The 23,854-nt window shown below is 32.4% G+C and overlaps 1 protein-coding gene across 5 annotated transcripts in view; it reads right to left on the bottom strand.

The window, feature by feature from the left end:
• The window catches only part of SNX13 (sorting nexin 13), a 133,715-nt gene that overhangs the window by 33,859 nt on the left and 76,002 nt on the right, over positions 1-23,854 (bottom strand). For all 5 annotated transcript variants that reach the window (XM_053218364.1, XM_053218362.1, XM_027072009.2 and 2 more), the window contains 7 exons: positions 23,440-23,528; positions 19,056-19,155; positions 17,085-17,278; positions 9,561-9,665; positions 8,826-8,958; positions 6,241-6,278; positions 1,675-1,744 (listed from right to left, as the gene is read on the bottom strand). In XM_053218364.1, coding sequence (XP_053074339.1) covers positions 1,675-1,744; positions 6,241-6,278; positions 8,826-8,958; positions 9,561-9,665; positions 17,085-17,278; positions 19,056-19,155; positions 23,440-23,528 — 729 coding nt within the window. The remainder of the gene's footprint in view (positions 1-1,674; positions 1,745-6,240; positions 6,279-8,825; positions 8,959-9,560; positions 9,666-17,084; positions 17,279-19,055; positions 19,156-23,439; positions 23,529-23,854) is intronic.

Raw genomic sequence — 23,854 nt, 5'->3', positions numbered from 1 at the left:
GTTATGCTCTTAACAACTATATTATGTTGCCTCTTTAGTATTCACACTTAAGTTTGTCTGACAGAAATAACAATTTATTAAAAATGCTTTTAGTGCTTCCATACATTTTAAGAAGCTAATAAATACTTTTAAATAAATGGATAAAGGAGCTAGAAAATCAGAATGTTTAGGGGCGCCTGGGTGGCGCAGTCGGTTAAGCATCCGACTTCAGCCAGGTCACGATCTCGCGGTCCGTGAGTTCGAGCCCCGCGTCGGGCTCTGGGCTGATGGCTCAGAGCCTGGAGCCTGTTTCCGATTCTGTGTCCTCCCTCTCTCTCTGCCCCTCCCCCGTTCATGCTCTGTCTCTCTCTGTCCCAAAAATAAAAAAAAAATAAAAATAAAAAAAAAACGTTGAAAAAAAAAAGAAAATCAGAATGTTTAGAGAAAAGAAAGATCTACAAAAGAAACATGAACATGAGTATCTTTCTTGAGATATAAAGTATAAGGTCCTCAAGAAAGAAATAAGGACAAATACTGAATATTTGCAGTTTGGAAATATCTTCCCATTTGGAAGACAAACCAACAAAGAAAAGAGAGACTTTTAAAAAGAATTTTACATTTCAGGAAGCAAAACTGAAACAACAGTGAAACAACTATAACAAAAGCTAGAAGGAAAAGCAACAAAACTTCTGGTTTTATTGACAAAGGTGTCATCCCATGACCCTTAAGAGCAGGTAGTGTATGCACCAACTAACTGTAAAGGATAAAAGAACAACTTAGACAGCAATTATAAATAACTTATTTCAGAAATATGGCAGGTAACACAGTGCAAAATGAGATTCTAGCTCCAGTGAGAAGCAAAAGAAAACAGAGATCTTAAAAAAAAAAAAAAAAAAAAAACAAAGATGCAAATTATCTTTTAAACTGCATTGGTACTGTAAGATCTCTTTTTAGTACCTAAAACGTAAGCATGAAATTGAACTGAGATACCTCAATATGGTAATATTTCAAATGTAATCTGACAGACATAATCCTGTAATCTAGGAATAGTGAGAGGCTGGACAAGTAAACCACCATTATCTACTCATTAGCATTATCTAATAACCCAGTGGCAATGATGTAAATTGATTTTTTTCCTCAGTTCACTAACCATTTTACATGTATGCTGACTGAGTCACAAAATTTTAGAGGTTTCTCACCTTATCCAAGCATTTCTTAAACTTCCGTAAGCTCCTATACCAAAGTTTCATTAACCCAGTTATCTAGTCTGACTCTGCATTATGAAAAAGATTGAGCTAAAATCTACCCCAAGTGATTTCTTAAGAATTCTGCAGACAGTTATCAGCTAGACACAAACAAGAGGAAAAGACTGGGTTTCAAGTTTATTAGCTATGACAAAATGCTTAGAATTTAAGCTTTTCCAAGTGTTAACAGTAACAACCTTAGAGAAGGAAGATATATAAGTATATTCTAACATACATATAAGGTATCATCAAACATGATACAAAGTATATATCGAACCATATACACAATAAACATTTTAGAAGTTAACAAAAAACAATGCAGAAAAACATGTAACTTAAAAATACAACTATAGAACAGAAAAATGGTTTGTAAAAATATATGTGGAAAATAATCCAGGTGTAATAATAATCGATAATTTTTAAGCAATAATTATACCACAAAGTCTCTTACCAGTGTCTGAAATGTAAGCATGAAGTTGTACTGAGTCATCAGAAGATACATTTGAAAGGTCATCTAACGACTTCGAAAAAAAAAAAATATATATATACATGTTTAATTTTATAGGAAAAAAAGTGTTAAAGCATTTTATGTCACATATGCCTTACCCATCTTTGCCCCATGTAAACTTTATATTATTTGTATCCATCCCCCAACAATAATCCTATTTATACGAACAGGATAGAGAATATCCACAATTAAAAAAACTATAAAACAAAGAAATTCAGAAATCAACTTAGTACATCAGATTATTTCTTCCTTCATTGCTTATCCGCACTTGCTACTTCTTGATTATATTCAATACATGGCAAGAAAAAAATATGGAAAAAATCAGTAGACATATTCTTAACATTTCAATTTTTTAAAATGTACTAGAATCAATTCCTTATTATTTAGCATTTTTATTAATTTAGAAATAATTTTAGATTCCTTATCTAACATGAGAATAATAGTACCTACACACTGGTTACATAAGGATTAAATAAGAAGACATGTAAAACATTTAGTAAGACGGCCTAACACAAAAAGTTATCTATTATTGTGATCTGTATGAAGTGAATCCAGACTCTAAGACAGATTTCAAATAATTCTGAAAAATAATTGCACAAAAATCATTACTGAGTGATTCAAAATGAATCTTTTTTAACTATGGCCTTTGGGTTTAAATTTAAAACTTTTTTGCCTCAGATACATACACCCACACATACCTAGAAGGGAACATAATCACATCATGATAGACTGCAGGAAAGAGTTACCTTGAGCCAATTATATTTATTGTAATAATAATAATAATAATAATAATAATAATAACAACAACACCATATTATGTACTTGAAATCACTGAAGGTAAATCTTGTATGTTCTTAATATAAAAATGGTAACTATGTGATGTGATAGAGGGGTTAGCTAACCTTATGGTAGTAACCATTATGTAATTATCAAATCAATATGTTGTACGTATTCAACTTATATAATGTTTTATGTCAGTTATAACTCAGTAAAGCTGGAGAAAAATAAACAGCAACAAAAAAGAATTAACTTGAAATTGCTCTCCTCAGAAAGGACTGCTTACAAGCCTGGCCCTTGGATGACAATTGGTGGGAAGGTTCCCACCATTGCCTAACTGCTAAAAGTCATTCATTGTACCTAACCTGTTTGTATAAACAATGTGGTTTATGTTGAACACCCGCTTTCCTTTTGGGAGTCTTGAATTTTAGTATACACTAACCAGAAGTTTGCCTATGTGACCGGCCTCCAATGAAAACCTTGGTCACTTAGTCTCAGATGGGCTTTCTTAGTACCAGCATTTCATATGTGTTGTCACTTTCACTGCTGGGAGAATTAAGTATGTCCCATGAGATTTCCATGGGAGAGGATTCTTGGAAACTTGTATCTGGTTTCCTCTGGACTTTGTCCCATGAGCCTTTTCCTTTTGCTGATTTTGCTTTATATCCTTTGTCTATAATAAATCCTATATATAAGCATGACTATGCTGAGCCCTGTGAGTCCTCTTAGTAATTACTGAACATTAAAATGGTCTTGGGGACTTCTTGACACACAGACATTATATGGTTCAGAGATCTTACACTTTAAAAACCACAGTATCTGAATGAACTCTGAAGTCTTAACATGATATTACCAATACTACAAAGAGTCAGTTAAATGACTTAAATGCAGCCATACATGTGACACAAAGCCATTTAAATTAAGGCAATTGCATTCTAAGGAAAAAGCCAAAATTTATCTACTGAAGACTGATTAAGAGAAGCAAAATATGACAATTCCATACAAATAATCCACAGTATTCCCCTGGTCAAGTCAAGAAGGCGAATCATTTAGTTAAAATGGGGCTTCTCCAGTGATACCCTAAGAGACTTTATTTTTTTTTTGTTTGTTTTTTTATTTATTTATTTTTTTACCCTAAGAGACTTTAGCCAAATCAACTGTTCTTTCTTGTACCTCAGTTTTCCCAATGATGTAATGGCATAATACTTGCTCTACAACTTTGTTAGTTTATAACGTAAATTATAATGCTTTGAAAAGAAAAAAAGAATCCACTTATTTAAGTGGTCATATGACCTATAGTCAAATATCTTGTTAGAAATATAACTTTGTTTTAATATTACTTTTATATGAAAAAGCTTCAAAGAAAACAGAATTTTCTACAAAATTCAGATTGTTATCTACTATGATCTTCTTCCAATTACAAACTATCACAGAGAATATATAACAATTGTTTTTCAAAAAGTATTATTGTTGTTAATTACTATCATTATTATTATGATTAACCTTTCCTTGTAGGTAACATTTCAACAGCTAAATGCTACTTACTTTAAACATGTTAGCATCTTATACTATGCAACCCAGAAGTTGTTAGAGAACTTTGTACATAAATGTCTTTTTAGTACACCTAAAATATACAATTAATAAGTATTATTTTCATTAAATATGATGAAATAATCTAATGAAACATCTCTTAAACACTAGTCACAGGTATAATGCAAATGTAAATATCAAGGAGACTATATAAAATTACAAGTGGTGAAATAATATTAATTACAGTCTGATTTAGAATTATAAGTATTATTTAGTAAAAGAAAACTGTGATCAAAACAAGTACACTAATGCTGCCCTGAAATAAAACATAGTTTTTGTTCAGTGATCCTTGGGTTAAGACTCTTGAATCTTTGGCAAAAAAATAAGAAGATCCTTTTTTAAACTACTATGCTAAGTCAAAAACTGAAAATTCAGATTTACTATGATAACCCATACAACTATGATGTCCCTGCTGGAAATGTTTACAATTCATATGCCAATCTCAATTGAAAAATGAGTAAATCAATACACATAAATATTTTCTTTGCTTATTATATGGGAAAAAACTATTATGACCTATTTTACAAACTTCAAGCTATTTTTAAAATGGAGTTATCCGCTAACATTTATCTATATATTGGGATTCCTGGGTGGTGCAGTCAGTTAAGCCTCTGACTCTTGACTTTGGGTCCTGGGATCAGGCTCCCTGCTGATCATGGAGCCTGCCTAAGATATTCTCTCTCTCTCTCTTTCTCTGTCTTCCCTGCTTTCCTTCTCCCTCTCCCCAACTCACACACACTCTCTTCCTAAAAAAAAATAGTAATTTAAAAAAAATGTCCATATATTTACAAAGAATCCAAAAGACTCCACCTACTTAAAAGCTCAAATTTAATAAAATTAAGTGAATAACAAAATACATCAAGTCATCAACCTCAAGTGTGACCTTTGTCAATCGAGATAGTGTTCTGGTTTCTATCACTATGTGATAAAGAAACTGTTATTTGAAAAAGCATTTATTCCAAATATTGAATAAAGGAAACACGTATTTGTTACTAGTGTTCACACATTTATACAAACACTACAAATATGAATACCTGAAATTTCAAATGAAGGAAAAGTTTCATTGCATTTAGGCATTTTTTCTATATAATGAACATTATTACTAATACTTTCTTCATGCTCTAGGAGTTATTCCTTCTTGTTATAAGGCTATGGAGTATAACAAAAAAATGGTAGTGATACCAAATGACTTAGGAAAATATTCTAAATGTTACACAACCTCTGATATAACACTATAGCTGACTGCCTTGATATTCTGTTAAAGGTTATGTAATTTATAGAGTAATAAAACACTCAATATGGTCATTTTTGAAATAAATGTAGTAATACAGAAGACAACATAAGATAATGGACCTCTAGACCATTTAGCTATTACAAAACGTATGAAAGTAGTGTAGCTAGAATGAAAAACAAAGGAAACAATCTCTCCCTAACCCCCCCCCCCAATAAACTTTGCACTGAAACTTTCATAGAAGATAATATTTCTTCCTAGCAACATTTTATGAAGTAAGTTATTCACGCCAAGGATGGATATATAAAAGAACTGAAATGTTCATTATTTCACACTTTACTATGAATGTATAAAATGCCAATGACAGCTTATATGTTAAAAATATGTCATTCTTAAACCTGTAATCATAAGATAAAGTTGCTTAATTTACTATAAGGCTTTAAGCTTTTTTTTATATGTATACAAAAACCTGAATTTGTTACAGTGTACACTATAAGAAATATCTGGAATTTTTCAGATATCCTAACTAATTTTACATTTCTCTTCTACACACAAAAAGAGCAAATTTCAATGTACACATTTATATGTCACAAGTTTACTATTCAAAACACCACTATTCAAAGTCACTTCAAAATACTAAATATTGGGAATGAAAATATGAAATCAATTTTTTATCAAATACAACTGAATTATGCAGGTGTGACTTACGCACACTCTTATAAGTGAAAATAAATAAATTTCAGAGGCTCTTATATGTGAATTTAACATTTCTTTTAAAGCAAGTAACTCCTTAAAATATTAAAGCATGATCTGAGAGCTTCTAATATATCATCTATTTATGTATGTTATGGCTCACCTTTTATAATATTTTCAAGCCACTTTAATAATTAAGGCACCCTAAGAGTACTTACCAAATTTATGCTTCCTGTAGGAGACCCATTAAAAGATTCTGTGGAAGGGGAAATTCAACTTAGTATACATTAATAACATTTTGGAAAGAGTTGTTTTATCTAAGGTTAAAACGCTAAGAATGAAAGTCACCAAAGCAAAGACTTATTAACAAAAGAGCACAGAAAACTGTGGTACGGTACTCCCAAACACCTGTTTCCTTAAGCCTCATGGTTTTCCAAGCCAGGTATTTCAGTGAAAATATTTATGTACCTAAGTTGCCCCATCTAAAACATACACCAAAAAAAGGTGTTCATGTACAGGAAAACAATTATTAAGTATTTTATTTTCCCATTATCATATGAAGTTGTCTGATACAGTGTAAATATGAGGAAAACACTGCAGAGTGAAGTCCATTAAGAAAGGTCTCAAGTATTTTGTTAGTTTTTACTGGATTAAGATGTATTACAAATAAAACTTCTCTTTCCTGTGAAGAATAAATAGATTATTAATATAGCTATTATTTCCACTTATTCTTGGTAGATTTGGCTCTAAAACATTGCAACCCTAGGTTCCTAAATATCTCACTAATAAAACAAGATATATAAAACTTCATATACAATGCCATTTAATTAAAAAGCAACTAAAATTATTTTTAAACAGTAATGTTAGAGAGCTAAGTCAATTATCCATTATTAAAATTAATGTCTTTTCCCTCAGTTTTTTATTCTATATCTGAACACGCGAAGTTATCCATTAAGATGCACCTCTGTTAAAAATACAAATTAATGTATGGTAAAGTAAAATTCATATACAGTTTTAAGTTAAGGTATGGTTTCTAGCACTTAAGAGATTATGAATAAAAGCTACAAGTGAATTTACAAGACTTTGGAAAAGTTCTTACACTACAGGATCAAAAACTACTCCCACAGAATATATTGCTACTATCGCCATTTTAAATTATATATCATTTAGAAGCTCATACAATTAGCTGATTATGATTCAACATATCTTCTTTCATTCTGGGTCATATAGCAAATCCACTTCACAAAACTAAGAAATTTCTAAAGTAGATGGAATTAAAATAGACAAAAAAAATTCTAATAGTCCTTTCTGGAAACCGCGCTCTACTTGCAAATTCACGGCAGCTTTGTAAAAGATTTTTCAACAGAGACAGTAAGTACAGATAAACTAAACTTGAGGTTAGCTCCTACAGAAGTACTCTTCAAAAAAAAAAAAAAAAAAAGGTTCCTTAATTATGCAATCAAATCCAGTTAATGGAATATTAACCAGACAGAGAATTAACTAAAACTCCCACAATACTAGACCAACAACCAATATAAAAGTTAACAAAACTCAAACGCAAACTTCACTAACTGGTTTTCTTAGATTATTGAAAAAGTAATATCTTATTAATGTAGACCAGGGAGTGGGGAAGGGGAGACAGAGAAGGAAGGCTAAGAACCTTTTATAATGGAGATACTTTTTAAAGCAGTGCTTACTACCTAAGAGATCTATTGTATCTCCAACCCCAGTGGTCCAGCCCTTAAAACCTATTCATAAGTAAATGATTAAAATTAAAGCATTCTCTTAAAATAATTACTTTGTCAAATCTTTCCCATTTACTTTTTATTTTCATTGCTTATATAGACAAGCAATGTCTATTTCAAACCTTATTGAAATAAATCAAACCTTATATATTTAATTAGTTTAATAAGTACTAATGAATTGGATCACAAATAAAATGGCCACTGGGCCTCACAATATGGAGACTTGTGCTCTAAGGGCTGCCTCTCCCACTATTTTTAAATAACAGCTTATGTACTACTGATAAAAACTGGTATTTGTGTTTTAGTCTATAAATCATTCTCATATACATAATTTCCCTTAAATCCGACAAATGATATCAAAATAACTGAAGGTACGGCAAAAATTTTATCCTAGATTTACAACTAAGAAAAATGAGGCTTAAAGAAATTAAGTGTTTGGCCAACATCACAGAGGCACTAAGTAGCAGAACAGGAGTAAAATCTAAATATTCTGATTCTCAAAATCTGCTTTCCTCATTATGCCACAGCGGTAATAGCCTCATCTGAAAAAATTCAATGTTGAAACAAATGACTTTTGTAGCTTCTTCCAGCTTATACTGTGCAGGGTATAATTAAAGGGAAAAAAACTGTTTTTTTAAAACAATGCTCTTTGGATTATGGTACACTCTCAAGATCACTACTTGTTATCTCATTTAATCCTCTCAATAATCCTGTTAATCATGAATACTTTTAGTTATTAGCAAAAGGGAAACTATCATAAAAAATATTTGGGTGATACAATTCAAGAAAACATTCTTAAGACTCCAAGGCTTTTATAGCTATGTTCTAAACTGTTATTAAATTTTCAACATTTTGATTTAGTGAGGTAACTAAACTTTGTCATTCATTTATAGAATTTTAAATATAATTTATAATTGGGCTTCAAGGTATTTTTTATCTTGTTTTAAAGATCATGTTTTGGCAACAGAATATATGTAGGAATACGTTATGTGTACACACACACACACACACACACACACACACAAACACACACACATGTGCAATGTGTGTCACCTTACCTCCATCACCATCATCTGATCCTCTGAAACTAGGATCTTTTAACATATCCAGCTCGGCTAACATGCGCACATAAAGTGCATTCTGTCTGAAGGAAGGATAAAATCTTTCATCTCGTAGCATCAATTCATAAACCTTATTGAAATAAATTAAGATATTCCACCATTAATACAGATAATATACTAATTTTCACTAATAAGATTTCACCAAAAGCTAGACAGAGGTCTTGCTATAAAGAATCACAGATTCCGTATTTATAAGATATCAGCAATAAGCCTATACCACAAATAATGATTTCTCAACTAATTTCACAACTAATGGACCCTCCAATACCTAAACTGCATTGAAAATGGTCCTACAGCAACACAAGTCACATGACAGGTTATATATAGTGTTCTAGGAAGTACTATATTCTAAGAAACAAGCCCACATAAAGGCTCCAGGATCACAGTAAAATACATTACCTCAGGTTACTGACATATCATCAACTCATGAAAGTCTAAGACTATATATCTGGCCCTTTAGATTTAAATACCAACCCAACATAAGGATTTTCCTCACTTGTCAATTAAATGAACAAACTGGCCTATCGTTTTTGTAACTGAGAAATCTGGGTTCCATTACTCACCTTTTTAGTTATTTATACTTTTATGTTTCAATAACCTTTGAAAAACTGAATTACATGTACAAAGAAATACATATTTTTCATAAGAAAGAATGATAAATTCAACATATACCTTCCTTTGAATGTCATCAAAGATTTCAGGGGTTGGATCTTCATGATTCAAAGTATCTGCTAATTTTGCTACCAAATAATCATCAACAGTAACTCTTGGAGATGCCTAACAAACAGAGAAAAATAATAGTAGTAATGACATTTTGCGTTTCTAAATACAAGTTTATTCTTTATAAAAGAATTACATAGTGGAATTATATTATTGAAAGTAACTGGCAAAAAATCCTTGGTTTGTAAACAACACGGTGATGTTTAATAAGGCTGAAATAAGAACCAAACCTTCTTGTCATAATGTAATACAGAATGGGAGACAAACATGGATTTAAATCCTGGCATTTGCTGAATAAGTTCCCTCTCAATAGGCTTAATTTCCACAATATGCAAAATGGATTATTATGTAACCATGAGAGATTTATCTAAGGCATACAATCCCAGTGTGTAGCACATAAGAAACACTGTCATTAGGAATTAGTGTTTAACATCCAGTAGCCCTGGATGTCTATTTAATGACTGCCAAAACAATAAGCCATTTTTTACTTGTCATTTAACACTAGAAATAGTCCTTTTAAGTTGCCTTTAAAAGAGACTATGCTTTTCCTAAATTTGGCTTTATATCGCTGTAGCAAAATCCCAGTGTGATATGGGAGGGCAAAAGTATGAAAAGTTAATTTCTTCCAACGACTTTCATTTTAAAGTGCCTAATATGACAGATACACCACAGAAATATAAAATCTGATGTTCAATGTGAAAAATTTCTTTATTGAAAGAAAAAAAATGCTGAAAAACTAGAAATATGGTCTTCTCTGGCATGTCAACTTGAATTTTTAGTTCTGAAGCCTCTGGAGAATAAATGAGTGATAAGGATGTTAACTTTTAAAAAACTAGAACAAGAATGCATTGTTCAAATAATTTCTTTATACTATCCAACAGAATTATCTAAAGAAAAGAATAGATAAATACAGAAAAAGAGAAAGGTTTACAAATAAGTAAACAACAGAGTATAAATGTATAGGAAAAGGACTATACGACTTCTAGCGTTCCCTTGTTAATTCAACATTATAATTAGTAAACCCAAGTAGGTGGTGCACGGTGGCTGGAGCTTTTTGGAGGAGGAAGGGGAGGGTGCTTATTTGTTGACTATGTATGAGAGGATGTGGTGTGGTGGTGTGTGTATGTTTTCCCCTGAAACAACAAAAAAACTAAACAACTTCAAGTCTGTAAAAAAATATTAGAGAGGAACTGATGTTAGCTATTTGTCCTTTCATTTGCCCTCTAAGATGACTAAACTCAGTTTCTAGGAAATAACAAGATGCAAATTTGAAAATTACAACATTTCACATTTAGCTTACTTTTTCCTATAATCTCAAATATAGAGAACTGAATTAAGCCTCATCTTTGGTATATAGGGTGACCAACGTTTTTAAAGAGTTATCACAGGACACAACTAACCAGATCTCAAAGAATCAATATAGAAAAAAATATTTATATACATTTTTTACTATTTAACATAAAAATACAAAAATGTGTTTTTTCAGAATTATCTATTAATGTGTGTTCTGCACTTTTCCACTACACAAATGTGATTATTTAAACAAGAGGACTACTTAATAGTGGCAATTAGTAATTAATAGGACTAATTCAACAAATAATGTTTGAGAAAAACCTAACTATTTAGGTTCTGTTTTCTGATACACAATTTAACTTTTAAGCTCTTCATTATATAATAAATATTGCAGGCTTTATTATTGTGTATTATTAAAGTGCATAAATAGAAGACTTTTAAAAAGATTATAAATATAGTAAGACTAAACAGGTATTATCTATATTTAACTTAAAAAAATTACTTTCCTTTTTATTCCACGATCTGATGAAGATATTTTTACTTTTTATGTTTCCTTTTTTAACAATACTTCTCTAATCTGCCTGCAGACTTTAGGACTTTTTTTTTTTTTTCTTAAACCCCGGGGTATAACTGAATACAACCAAATACAAAATTCACCTTGACTTTTACCTCTGTTCTTAAGCCTACATCACACTTATTTCCCTTATCAGTCCAACGTGATGACATCAAGTTAAATAAATACCCTTTCGGGGTGCCTGGGTGGCTCAGTTGGTTAAGCGGCCGATTTCGGCTCAGGTCATGATCTCGCGGTCCGTGAGTTCGAGCCCCGCGTCGGGCTCTATGCTGACAGCTCAGAGCCTGGAGCCTGTTTCAGATTCTGTGTCTCCCTCTCTCTGACCCTCCCCCGTTCATGTTCTGTCTCTCTCTGTCTCAAAAATAAACATTAAAAAAAATTTTTTTTTAAATAAATAAATAAAATAAATAAATAAATATCCTTTCAATAAAACCATTTTGGCACAGAATACTAAGACTTTCCTTACTAAAAGCAGCAGCAGGTTTTTAGACCTATAGGCCCAGTGTATCTAAGAATTTACCACATAGACTTTATGTCTAAAATGCCCATCTTAAACACTTCAAAGCATAATGCATGTCATTAAAAGTTAAACTTCTCTTCCTCAAGAAAAATGGTTTTAAAACACACAGATTATTTAAACTTGTGAGAGTGAAGGTGAATTCCAAACAAATTATAGTTTTAGTAAAGAAACAGAAAATCCTATTAAAGCTGGCTGTCCCTTTCTGGTGATATTTTTTGAGTCCTCAATAGTCTCATCTCAAACAAACAAAAACATTAGCCATTTTGTTCACTGAGTTTTTCAGTGACACAAAAACAACTTAGGTCAAACCATCCTTCTCAAGGTTCCTCTTAGCCTCTTCAAAGATCATTCAACAGTTCTGGAGAAAAAGGCATATAAATTTCTGTTTACCAAAAAAATAAATAAATAAAAATAAAAATATTTGTTTACCATAATTCTTTGCACCATATTTATTTTTTATGTATTTTCAAATTAGAAGACATTATTCTTCTCCCATTCTTTGAAAACATGATTTTACTGCTATCAATATTTTAGCATTTTTTCTATGGCTGGCAACGATAGCCATAGCCATGTTGAAGCAAATGTCTAAAATGCTTATTTTCTGACACTTTTATAATGTCAAAAATCTCATTAAGTGTTTATGAATGTTTTGAAGAAACTAAAAATTGACCAAAAAACTTTTATGAAAACCTCGGTATCACAGGTAAGCAAATGGTACCCCATTTTAGCAGTATTGTATAGAAGGAATACATATTTAGCAGGTAAGATCTTTTCATTTTCTTTGGTAAGAAGTTTATAGACTGAAAGAAATTTGTCAAAATTTACATTTGCACTGTCTGATAAATATGTATTTATATAAAAGCAAAGTTTCTTTTATGTTTTCTGCAATTTATTAAAATGTTAAACATCAAGATTATCTAAAACTCCCCATTTCTTCACATCAAAGAACCTAGTAGCTATGGGAAATATACCCTTCTTTCCACAATTTGATGTAACACAATACACTACCAAAAGCATAACTGCTGGTTAAGAACTGCCAGAATAAGTTCTAAACTTGAAAGGGCCAAAACACGTTATCAAAACTTTCTCTCTTGTTTACCCACAGGATATTTCAGCTGAAACTTCTGAATCATGAAATGTAACACTATTCAGTTTAAAAGTAACTCTACTTTTACAAAGCAAGCAAGGGACAGATAGGCTAATGTGTGTTCATTTGTACACTGTGCCCAAGCTAATTCACTTAATACTCACTAGTTTTAACAGATCACTGGGGTCTTTTGGGGAGATGGAAAAAAACAAAAAACAAAAGCAAAAACTTTTTATTAATTTAAAATTATTTGCAATATTCAGTTTCAACATTTGCTTTTATATCCCCTTCTCCACCAAGACCAATCTCAAAACATTTTTTATACATCATGTAGTATGCTTTATTTTGGTTACTCTCCCTAATCCAGGTATAAGGCTCCTTCTCTTTGTCATTAAAACAACATAGTCATTTAGTCTTCTTTTCTGGCACTGTCTAGGTCATGCTGATGTTGGTACTGTAATTATCCTCATTTTCATGTCTCAACTTCTAGAAAACATGGTTTTAATATTCACAATGTTAAAAATTAAAAAGTCCTGGGACACCTGGGTGGCTCAGTTGGTTAAGCATCCGACTTCGGCTCAAGTCATGATTTCGCGGTTTGTGAGTTCGAGCCCCACGTCGGGCTCTGTGCTGACAGCTCAGAGCCTGGAGCCTGCTTCGGATTCTGTGTCTCCCTCTCTCTCTGCCCCTCCCCTGCTCATGCTCTGTCTCTCTCTGTCTCTCAATAATAAATAAACATTCAAGAAATTTAAAAATTAAAAAGTCCTATCACAATACAAAACACATGACAGGAAAAGTAAAAGACAGACTGTGAATATCCAGGATAACAAATCACTTAAATTGTAAATGCAGTATAGACAATAGAGTCCATTACCATGAAGAGCAAATAATGGCTGCCAATATTATAAGCTAAGGAAAAAAGACAACGATGACTGTGAATAATCCACACCATAGTCATTTGACACTAACATGTTGCCTTCAGCCCTGAATTTCTGGCATCACATTGAGGTTTTGAATTTTTGTCAATCTTCTCCATCCAATGCTAAAATGTGGGACTTGCTGTGTCCTGGGGAAAGGTTTCCCAAGACTCAGGAGGTCTTTCAATGCTTTAAAAAGAGATGACCTTCAAAGAGTAACAATTAAACTCACAGTTGATTTCTCAGTAGAAACATAAAAGCCAGAAAACAATGAAATGCTATCTTTAAAATGCTGAAAGAAATTAGCTTAAATCATTACTAATTTTTTATTTATCCAGTATTAACTATAATCCCCACACTGGATTACATAAAAAAGAAATGACTACAACCTACTTTAAAAACTAACATAGAAAGACTTTGATATATGCCTTAAAGGTGTGTTTTTAAATAGAAACTCTTGAATGTGTGCAATAAGAAAACATGAACAGCAATATTCAGAGCAAAAGTATGAGAGAAAAGAAATGGAAAACAAACCAAATTGCTCATAAATATTACTGAAGGTAAATAAAGTCTTGTATATGTGTATGATAAAATACTTCAGTGAAAATGAACTATACTTGCATGAATCAAAATGTATAAATATCAATAAAATACTGAGAATAAAACAATGCATATAGTATCAGACCATTTATATAAAGGCCAGAAACAAAGCTAAGGGGCCACCTGGGTGGCTCAGTCGGTTAAATGTCCGACTCTGACTCCTCTTGATTTCAGCTCAGACCGTGATCTCGTGGTTTGTCCATCGAGCTCTGCATTGGGTTCTGAGCTGACAGCAGGGAGTCTCTCTCCCCCTTTCTCTCCTCGCCCCTCCCCTGCTCACGCTTTCTCTCGAAAGAAAGAAAGAAAGAAAGAAAGAAAGAAAGAAAGAAAGAAAGGAAGGAAGGAAGAATGAAAGAAAGCAGTGTATAAGCAATGTGTGCTTTAGAACACACATGTATATTAAAATGGTAGGGAAAAGCAAGTGAATAATTACAAGAAACTGATTTCATCAGGAATTAAAGAAACCGGTAAACATGATAGGTGAAGACAGGTGAAGAATATATTAAGGATCTTCAAAAGCATAGTAAATGTTTTATTTCTTCAGCTAAATGGGGTGTATAAAGGTGTCTGTTATAGTATTATTCTTTAAAATGTGCACTCTGTTCCGTACATTTCATAAGGCAAAAATATAAGCAAATGGACGAATGAGCAGGTTTCAAACAAAATTCACACTTAAATTCAAATCCAACTTTTGTGCTACTTAAGTATAAATTAAAAGGTATTATAGCATAGCCATTACAAGTACTGGAGTGTCAGAAATCTCAAGGATTGCTGTGTCCATATTAATGAGGGATATTGGTCGATAGTCTCCTGAGTGAGGTCTTTGTCTGTCTTTGTTATCAGAATGACAGTTTGGCACTCTGTGTCTTTGAAAGCATTTGCCCATGTCACCTAAGGTGTCTAGTTTGTTGTGATAAAGTTGTTTATAATATTTCCTTATGGCCTTTTTGATTTCTATATGGTTGGTAATGATGCCTCATGATTTTGGTATCTGTGACTTTCTTTCTTGGCCAATCCTGCTAAAGTTTTTCAATTTTATTTCTCTTTCAAAGAAACACTTCTTGGTTTTATTGTTTTCATTACTGTTTTTCTGTTTTTCATTTCACTCATGTCTATTTTGATCTTTACTGCTTCCTTCCTTCAGTTTACCTTGAATTTATTTTGCTTTTCTTCTTCTGGTTTAAGGTGAAAATATAAATTGTCATTTTGAGATCTTTCTTCTTTCTAACTAGGCATTTAAAGCTACAAATTTCCCTCTAAGCACTGCTGTAACTGCATCCCATAAATTGTGATACATTGTGTTCTCATTTTCATTCAATTCAAAATACCTTCTAATTTCCTTCTGATTTCCTTATGACCTAGAGACTACTTAGAAATGTGTTAATTTTTAAATATTTATAATTTCTCAAAATTCCTTTGTTAATTTCTAATTAATTGTACTACGATAAATAGACATTCTTTCTATGGTTTCAATACATTTTTTAATGTTTCTTTACTTATTTTTGAGAGAGAGAGAGAGCGCACAAGCAGGGAAGGGGCAGACAGGGAGGGACGAAGAGAACCCAAGCAGGCTCTGCGCTGTTACTACAGAGGCTGACATGGGGCTCAATTCCCCAAACAGTGAGGTCATTACCTGAGTCAAAATCAAGAGCCAGGCACTCAATCAAGTGAGCTCCCCAGGTGCCCCTAATTTCAATCCTTTTAAATTCAGAGTTGTTTTATGGCCTAGTAAAAAGTCTGTCTACCCTAGACAATGTTTCACAAGAGCTTGAAAATAGTGTGTATTCTGCTGTTGTTTGTGCAAGTATTCTACAGATGTGTTAGATCTAATTGGTTTACAGTGTTCTTCGATTCTTGTATAATTTTGGCCATTTTTTTCCCATTTGGTCATTTTCTTTCTAATCATTCTGTCAATTATCGAGTGGGTATTGAAGTCTTCAACTATTACTGTTAAATTGTCTATTTCTCCCTTCAATTCTATCAGGTTTTGTTCTATGTGTCTGTGGAGGTTTTGCTGTTGTGTTTATAATTATTTTATCATTTTGATCAACTGACCCTTTTAGCATTATAAAATGTTCCTCTTTTCTCTAATAACAAATTTCGTCTTAAAATCTATTGTCTAATATTAGTATAGCCGCTCCAGCTCTGTTTTGGTTACTGCTTGCATGGTTTATCTTTTTCCATTCTTTTACTTTCAATCTTTTGTGTCCTTGAATCTAGAGTGTGTGCCCTTGAATCTTGATTCTATCATTAGTATTTGCGTGACCTTGGCAAAGTTAATTCAATTTTCTAAACATGAGTTTCTTTACCTATAAAATGAAGATAATAATATACAATAAGACTGTTATCAGATTTAAATGAGACACTGTTTCCAAGCAGCAGTGCCTAGTATAAGTAATGAATATTCATTTATATTACAAAAATTATTACTAAAGATGCTACCAAAGAAGTTAAGAAAACAGTAATAACAAAAATACATCCCCACCTTTTCTGATAAATACTGTTCATATATTCCAACAGCAGCTGCTCTTAGAAGACCTTTGGTTTGGTTGGTTTGATGTTTTCCATCCTTCTGACGACTTAATAAAACTTCTAGTTGCTGTTGGGCTGTAACTCGGTATCCTTCCACTGTCATCCAGAAGAAGAGGTGTGCTTGACCTCCAGTTTGCTGCATGTAATCTAAAAAACAAAATCCATAACAATGTAGTTATTCATGTCACATGTTTTTGGGTGCATGTAACCATATGACAAGTTAAGAAGGATTAAAGTTTCAAATACTTAAAACCCTATATTTTCAAACTGTTAGGCAAATGCTTGAGGTAAAGAATACTTACATCACAAATTGTTAAGCTAAAAAGACCACAGTTATGTAAAAAGCACAAACTGAAGCATATTTTTTTTTTAAATTTCATTTTTCATGATAAAATTTCTAGGGGATATAATTGCACAGAAGGCTTCATCAGAAATAAATTATTTCAATATTCAGCTTCTGTTCTCAATAAAGATTATTAATAATATTAATATTTCCACAAATTTAAAAAAATAAGGATTAGTATCTTCAACAAGCCATGTATTTATGTTTTTGGTCATGAAAATGAAGAATCAGGGAAGTTTAATGAAAATGTCCTCCAGATAAAAGCAATTTTGATGTATAGTTGACCCCTGAACAATGCAGAGGTTAGGGGCACTGACTCACCATGCAGTCAAAAATCCATGTGTAACTTTAGACTCCCCCCAAACCATAACTACTAGTAGTCCACTCTTGACTGGAAGCCTTACCATTAATATAAACAGTTAATTAACACATATAACATTTTGTATGTTAAATGTATCATATGCTATATTCTTACTATAAAGTAAGCTAGAGAAGGAAATATTACAAGTCATTAGAAAAACACATTTGTATTACTGTACTGTATTTATTGGATAAAATCCAAGTAAAGTGAATCTGCAGAGCTCAAATTTGTGTTGTTCAAGGATCAACTATATTATCAAAATTACTAAATATTTATATTTATTAAAATGATATAAAAAACCCCTTTCCCATTCATGCACTGAAAGATACAAATAACTTATAAGCACTGTGTACTGCTGATAAAGTACTCTTTCCCAAACAATTTAGGGGCACCTGGGTGGCTTAGTCAGTTAAGTGTCCAACACCTGATTTCGGGTCAGGTCATGATCTTAACAGTTCATGAGCTCGAGCCCCATGTCGGCCTCTGTGTTGACTGTGCAGAACTTGCTTGGGATTTTCTCTCTCCCTCTCCTGCTCACTCTCTTTCTTTCTCAAAATAAATTAATTAACTTAAATTCATAGTAGAATCTCCTAGAGTTTATTTTTAAACACCACTGATTGTTTCTTTTAAGTAGGCTGCCCACTCAGCATGGAGCCCATGTGAGACTTGAACTCATGACCCTGAGATCAAGACCTGAGCTGAGATCGAGAGTCAGATGCTCACCCAAATGAGCTACCCGGGCGCCCCTCCTAGGGTTTATTTTAAAAGCAATTTAACAAACACACATTTAAGTTATGCAAAGCATTTCGTTCCTTCAAAACAAAATAAATCTCCACCTCGATGATTTCCAAAGAAAAGGACTATTTCAGAAAATGAAGAGTGGAGGAAAGACATAACTGGCATGCTTAATTTCAGATATTTAAATTTTAGTAATCTTTACAATTATTAAAAATTTCAAGGGGTGGGGCACCCGGGTGGCTCAATCAGTAAAGTGTTTGACTCTTGATTTTAGCTCAGGTCATGATCTCACAGTTCGTGGGTTAGAGTCCCACACTGGGGTCCATGCTGACAGTGTGGAGCCTGCTTAGGATTCTCTTTCTCTTCCTCTCTCTCCCTGCCCCTCCCCCACTCATGCTCGCTCTCACTCTCTCAAAATAAAAAATAAACTTAACTAAAAATTTCAAGGGCTTTTATTATTTTCGTAAGATGGATTTACCTACCCATAAAAAACTGTAGTGCAACATTGTCTACAAGAATGCTGTCCAAAGGGACTGTGCAAAGTTTCCCAAAGTTTGCTGCCAGTTTCACAGTATTTATTTCCTACAAATAAAAGTAAATATAAGTTAATATTTTATCTATTCACTCACTAGGTTAAAGATCATTACATAGATATAAAAACATTACACTAAAATGGAATAAAGTGTTTTTTCCTTCTCATTCATTTAGGTTCTCAAAACAGTATAAGCCTGGAGAATTTCCTAGTTATTTTAAGTTGCTTAGTGAATATGCATTAAAAGTATGATAAGCATCCATTTCTTTCAATACAAAATAATTCTAAATTATTGGAATTTCAAATATTCTCGATCTCTACACATATTTCAAATGAAAACAAATATTTTAGGGGCTAAAGGGATGTATGGAATACCCACGACGTGCAATAATAAATAAATACCAACATTCTCAAGTATAGATTGAGGTCTATCCAATGAGAAAACAGAAAATATTCAGAGTCATTTTGCTTCTCACAGAGCAAAAACTCTATAGTCTTTATATAAAATGTTCTTCTCACACTACCTAAATAGTAAATTATATTCATTTTTCAAAGTAACACAGTAAGATAACTACCTACACACAGAAAAAAATGAAAAATAAAAAAATAAACATAGGTTCAAAATTTAGAGAATCTATATGTCAAGCACAGTGCTAGGTACATTATACACATTACTTTATTATCCACAACAATCCTATTGGATAAATATTGCCAATCCTACTTACTGGAGAAGAAAGCTTAAGATCAGAAAGGCTGCCTATGATCACAGAGCTGGCAAGAAAGACTGTTTTCAAAGCCTGCAGCTTTTCCCATAAAATCCATGATGTTTCAGTGAAGTATCAGTTTGTCTGTATTCCTAAATCCATCCCTCATAACCATCTTTTTAAAAAAGAGAGACAGTAAGGTTTTTCTGAAAGTTAGGCTGCCTTAAGTAGGGGTGGATACTAAATTAGATATAGGTAGTACATAAAGGAGAAAGAAGATAACTTGAAAAAAGGAGGGAAAATGTCCTCTGTATTTAGTATCTCCCTTCATATAAACAAACTCAAAATGGATGAAAGACCTAAATGTAAGATAGGAAGCCATCAAAATCCTCAAGGAGAAAGCAGGCAAAAACCTCTTTGATTTTGGCCACAGCAACTTCTTAATCAACATGGCTCCAGAGGCAAGGGAAACAAAAGCAAAAATGAACTACTGGAACCTCATCAAAATAAAAAGCTTCTGCACAGCAAAAGAAACAATCAGCAACACTAAAAGGCAACTGACAGAATGGGAGAAGACATTTGCAAAAGACATATCAGATAAAAGGTTAGTATCCAAAATATATAAAGAACTTATCAAACTCAACATGCAAAAAAAAAAAAAAAAAAGAATATACACACACACACACACACACACACACACACACACACACACACACACAATGGAGTATTACTTGGCAATCAAAAAGAATGAAATCTTGCCATCTGCAACTATGTGGATGGAACTAGAGGGTATTATCCTAAGCAAAATTAGTCAGAGAAAGACAAATATATGACTTCACTCATATGAGGAGTTTAAGGCACAGAACAGATGAACACAAGGAAGGGAAGCAAAAATAATATAAAAATAGGGAGGGGACAAAACATAAAAGACTCTTCAATATGGAGAACAAACAGAGGGTTACTGGGGGTTGTGGGAGGGGGATGGGCTAAATGGATAAGGGGCATTAAGGAATCTATTCCTGAAATAACTGTTGCACTATATGCTAACTTGGAAGTAAATTAAAAAAATAATAAAATAAAATAAAATAAAATAAAATAAAATAAAATAAAATAAAATAAAATAAAATAAAATAAGGAAAAAAATTTAATGCAAAAAAAATTTCTTTAAATACTGTATAATAAACAGATAAATGACTTAAAACATTTGGCATAAAGTAACCCAATGCCAGCATATGATTTCTCCTATCTAAATCTTCTTTCTTCAAATTTATCCCTTTTTATCCTTCCAGAAGCAGCTCCACAGATAAGGGATGCAGAAGAGTATTCACTGCAACCTTATTAGTAATAAAAAAGATAAAGGGCCTTCTAAGACTTCAAGATGGGTAGTACGGTTAAAAAACTTCACCTCTGTGGGGATTCTGATTTTTCTTTCAAAGAAAAACTACTGTAAGACCTGAACTACTAAAAAGGTGAAGCTTGATATTCAAAATAGAAATGACAAGCTTCAAACAAGACATCTAAATTTTAAAAGGATTTGCTATCAAAAGGTGTCCCAACAAATGGACTTTAAATAATGATGATGAAGGATCACTAACTCTAAGGTCTAGATAAGGTAAACTAACCATAAGTGAAATCATACCATTCTTCCATTCTGAATTTGTACGGGTATATAATTTTAAAATAACACTTAACTAGAACAGTCATACATACACATATACTCAGGTATACGACAAATGTGGCCTCAAGTAAGGTCAGTTATAATTAATCCAGCAAACTAAACCAAGATTTACAAAAATTAGTCTTCTGTTCCTTAATAAATTTAAATACACTGCAAAATTTAAGCCCAGAGAGTCACAATAAATTTCCAAAATAGAAAATCAGCCAAAAAAAACCTGACTACACTAAAAACTAAAAGTAGTAAAAACTGCTTTTTTTCTGTTTTAAAGCCCCATTTCTCTGCTCCTCTGCAGGGCAAAACTCCTCCAAACAGCTGCCTATAATCACTATTTCTAATTCATCTTTTCCCATTTTCTCCTGGACTGGTTTCACTTACGGTTTCTCTCCACTACTCCAAAATGCTATGATCAGATCACCAATATTCCCCTGGTGGCAAATCTAATGGCCAATTCTGAGTCTTCATCTTACTCAACTTATTAGCGGCCTTTGAAATACGTGATCTCTCACTTCTTTAAAAACTTTCTATGCTTGGCTTCTGGAATATCACACTCCCAGGTTTTGCTTTAATTTCATCAGCGACTTAGCTGTTTCTTTAGCTAGATCTTCCACTTTGTCTTAAACTCTAGTAACTATAGTGCCACTGAACTAAGTCTTTGGTATCTTCTTACTCACCTTCACTCTTGTAAGAAACCTCATCCATCCAGTCTCAACTTTAAATAACTGTCTAATAATCCTGAGGATCCTCAAAGTTTAGGCCATCACTGATCATTGCCTTGAACTACAAAGTTTACCAATTAGTGGGTTGACTTGACTGTTTTACAGGGATCTCAAACTAAAACATGAAAATTTAATTCTCTCTGCCAAAACTCCTCTTCCCTGTATTATCCATTTTATAAATGTAAATAGCAACATTTTTCATGCAGTTGCTCAGGCCAAAAATTCTAGGAATCCTCCTTGAGTCCTTTTTTTTCTCTCACTCCATATTTAATCTCTTAGTAAATCTGTCAGTACTATATCCAGTCTTCAATTACTTCTCACAACCTCTGTAGACATCTCTTACTTGACTAAAGCAGTAGTCTCCTAAATGATCTGTCAGTCTCCATTCTTGTCCCCCGCAACTCCACCACAATCTAATCATCACCAAGAGTCAAAGTAGTCATTTTAACTCGTAAGTCAGATCATGTCAGTCGCCAGAACAAATCTCCAATGGGTTCCCGTCATAATTAGAATTTTGAAATAATTTTGCATGGCAGATAAAACTATATATGATCTAACCCCCAAGGTTCCTCTCCAGTTTCATTCCTAATATAATCCCTTCTCATTCATTCTATACCAGCCATACTGACCTGCTCTAACTCAGCAAACACTTTCCTATCTCAGGACCTTTGTATATGCTTTTATCTTTGCCTGAAAGATCAATAAAAGACAAAAATTCTCAGGACTTTCTCATTAATCTATCAGATTTCTCTATGCTCACATGTCACCAAATCAGTCAGCATCTATCTAAAACAGTCTTATACATTCTCTATCCCTCTAGTTTGCTTTACTTGTTATTTTTCATATTGTACATTTTTTAGCATTATATATTAATTTACTTAGTGGTTTATTTTTTGATTCTGCAACTAAAATGTTAAGTTCAATGAAGAGAGATTTTGTCTATTACATCCATCTAAAATGGCGCCCACTGTATAAAATTATGTAAAGGTTGAATTTTGAATAGCAAATGAATAGATGAATAAATAAAAAACCTTTAATTACTGTAGCATTATTCAGGAAGTTTTTTATCTCTTTAGCTTCATTTAATATAGGATAATACAGTGTATCCAAAAAGTTTTCTTCTGCAAGGCCTTTTGTGGAGGGCTACACTGGTTAATATCCCAATTCTTGTTATTTGCTAGATATTTAAATGAATTTAAAGTACTTGTAACTAAACATTAATTAGAAAGTACTTACTTTGCCTGACTGTAACCGCTGTATTCTTGAGTCACATACTTTTTTTACAAATAATAAGCTATTTATTTGATTTTTGATAGTGTTGATATCTAAAAACAAACAAATTGATTGTGAGCTAGAAATCGGTAATGTTATTTATGAAATACTTTAAACATGCACTTACTTTAACATAATAACCCATGAACAGAGCAAACAATAAGAGAAATAATCTGAAATTTTATGGTGAAATTATTTAATTAAAGTTAAACCATGCCAATTATTTTTAGAGACTTACAGTATTAATTGCCTCACATTCAGGAAATTTTATTCTTAGCACATGTTAACATAATAAAGATTTAGATGCAGTTAAGGTAAAAAATAGCATAAAATGACACTTAGGCAAATTAAAGTTTTATTTAGAGATATAGTAATGATT

This window comes from Acinonyx jubatus, chromosome A2 (genome assembly GCF_027475565.1).
Source record: "Acinonyx jubatus isolate Ajub_Pintada_27869175 chromosome A2, VMU_Ajub_asm_v1.0, whole genome shotgun sequence".
Classification (NCBI taxonomy): domain Eukaryota; kingdom Metazoa; phylum Chordata; class Mammalia; order Carnivora; family Felidae; genus Acinonyx; species Acinonyx jubatus.
This window is presented reverse-complemented; position numbering and strand designations above follow the sequence as displayed.